This window comes from Palaemon carinicauda, chromosome 6 (assembly GCF_036898095.1).
Source record: "Palaemon carinicauda isolate YSFRI2023 chromosome 6, ASM3689809v2, whole genome shotgun sequence".
NCBI classification, from domain to species: Eukaryota; Metazoa; Arthropoda; class Malacostraca; order Decapoda; family Palaemonidae; genus Palaemon; species Palaemon carinicauda.
This window is the reverse complement of record NC_090730.1, coordinates 61,638,126-61,640,625: the sequence shown is the minus strand read 5'-3', so window position 1 is coordinate 61,640,625 and position 2,500 is coordinate 61,638,126. Positions and strand designations below refer to the sequence as shown.

Below are 2,500 nucleotides of genomic sequence, written 5' to 3'. Positions count from 1 at the left end.
AAATTAAAAATTTAATCCTTATCAATAGAGCCCCACTGTTAGATGACAATGATTTCCCTCAATACTGAACCCGTCATTTTTAAGATAGTGTAAATCCTTCCTTAAGAAAATGTGCAAATATTTGAATAGTACCATGAACAGTTCTTTTACTTTGATGCTCAACAGATCAACCACAAATCCCAGTGATAACAGGATTCAGTCAGAGGTATCGCTTACCAGATACATTGAGAGTCAACTGCACTACACACAACTCTCGTCCGGAAGCTCTCATCTCTTTCTATGTCAATGGAAAGGTCATTCACGTAAGTTCTTATTCCTCTCTGATGCGTGAGTCTTCGACAATTTTTAGATGGTAACGTGTAATATTCGACTGATTATGAGTAGTCATGAGCAAGAAGATGCAAACTAAATTTTGAAATTTGCTTGTTGCTATTGACAGTAAGTATAAGATCTGAATTTGACAGGGATATGTGTAAAAGATATGGAACAGTATCTTATTCATTTTGATGCATTGACAGATTAATCAATGTTACCCTAGTGCATACCAATATTAGATAGGCAAAAATTTGAATCAGGCAATGAACGCTAAACATGTTAATCACACATAGGGGTTTCGATGATAATGGGTTTTTTTGTGAAAAGTCATCTTGAGGTGAGAGGATTTCAAGCAATCATAACTCTATTGTATTTCACCATTTGTATGACAATTTTGTTGGAGGCAGCATGAGGTAGGGCATTGAATGGGGAAATGAAGGAGTGAAGGTAAAGTTGGAAGAGAAAAAGAAGGTTTTTGAAGAATGGCTGCAGAGTAATAGTGTAGAGAAGTCTGAAAGATATAAAGAGAAAAATGTGGAAGTAAAGCGCAAGGTAAGTAAAGCAAAGAGAGCAGCTGACCTGAGGTAGGGTCAGGGATTGGGTCATTCATATGAAGAGAATAAGAAGAAGTTTTGGAAAGAATTGAAGAGAGTAAAGAAGGCTGGATCAAGAATTGAAGAGACAGTGAAAGATGGAAATGGAAGGTTGTTAGAAGGAGAGAAGGCAAGGAAAATGTAGGTGGAGTATTTTGAAAGTTTACTGAATGTTGAGGATAATTGGGAGGCAGATATAATTGATGTTGCAGCTGTTAAGGTGCCGTTGATGGGAGATGAGAATGAGAGAGAGATTACATGGGAGGAAGTGAGGAGAGCACCAGATGAAACTAGAGTAGGAAAAGCATCTGATATGGAAGGTGTGAGTCCTGAGATGTTGAAGGAAGGTTGGTGAGATTGTTTAATATGTGTTTTGTGTTGTCAATGATACCAGTAGATTAGGTTTTTTGTGCGTATTGTACCACTATACAAAAGTAAGGGAGATGTGCATGAGAGTTGAAATTCAAAGGGTATTAGTTTGTTGAGTGTAGTTGGAAAAGTGTATGGTAGAGTACTGATTAATTTCTTGGTAGTAGGTTGGCCAGGGCACCAGCCACCCGTTGAGATACTACCGCTAGAGAGTTATGGGGTCTTTTGACTGGCCAGACAGTACTACATTGGATCCTCCTCTCTGGTTACGGTTCATTTTCCCTTTGCCTACATACACACTGAATAGTCTGGCATATTCTTTACATATTCTCCTCTATCCTCATACACCTGACAACACAGATTACCAAACAATTCTTCATCACCCAAGGGGTTATTGCACTGTAATTGTTCAGTGCCACTTTCCTCTTGGTAAGGGTAGAAGAGACTCTTTAGCTATGGTAAGCAGCTCTTCTAGGAGAAGGACACTCCAAAATCAAACCACTGTTCTCTAGACTTGGGTAGTGCCATAGCCTCTGTACCATGGCCTTTCACTGTCTTGGGTTAGAGTTCTCTTGCTTGAGGGTACACTCGAGCACACTCTCCTATCTTATTTCTCTTCCTCTTGTTTTGTTAAAGTTTTTATAGTTTATATAGGAGATATTTATTGTTGTTACTCTTCTTAGAATATTTTATTTTCCTTTTTTCCTTTCCGCACTGAGCTATTTTCCCTGTTGGAGCCTCTGGGCTTATAGCATACTGCTTTTCCAACTAGTGTTGTAGCTTAGTAAGTAATAATAATAATAATAATAATAGGATTAAGGATAAAACAGAGAATGCAATCTTTGAAGTAGAAGGTGGTTTTAGGAGAGGTAGGGGTTGTATGAATCAGATTTTTACAGTTAGGCAGATATGCGAGAAATATTTAGCAAAAGGTAAGGATGTGTATGTTTGTGATTATGGATCTGGAGAAAGCGTATGATAGAGTCGATAAGGAAGCAATGTGGAATGTGATGAGGTTATATGGAGAAGGTGGAAGGCTGTTGCAAGCATTGAAAAGTTTCTACAAATGTAGTAAAGCATTTGTTAGGATAGGAAATGAAGTGAGTGATTGGTTTCCGGTGAGACTGGGACTGAGACAGGGATGTGTGATGCCACTGTGGTTGTTTAACTTGTATGTTGATGGAGTGGTGAGAGAGGTGAATGCTCGAGTGCTTGGACGAGGA

The 2,500-nt window shown here is 38.6% G+C and overlaps 1 protein-coding gene across 2 annotated transcripts in view; it reads left to right on the top strand.

The window, feature by feature from the left end:
• LOC137642093 (cell adhesion molecule 3-like) overlaps window positions 1-2,500 on the top strand; it is a 516,757-nt gene that overhangs the window by 504,909 nt on the left and 9,348 nt on the right. For both annotated transcript variants that reach the window (XM_068374643.1, XM_068374644.1), the window contains exon 5: window positions 166-302. In XM_068374643.1, the coding sequence (XP_068230744.1) occupies window positions 166-302 (137 nt within the window). The remainder of the gene's footprint in view (window positions 1-165; window positions 303-2,500) is intronic.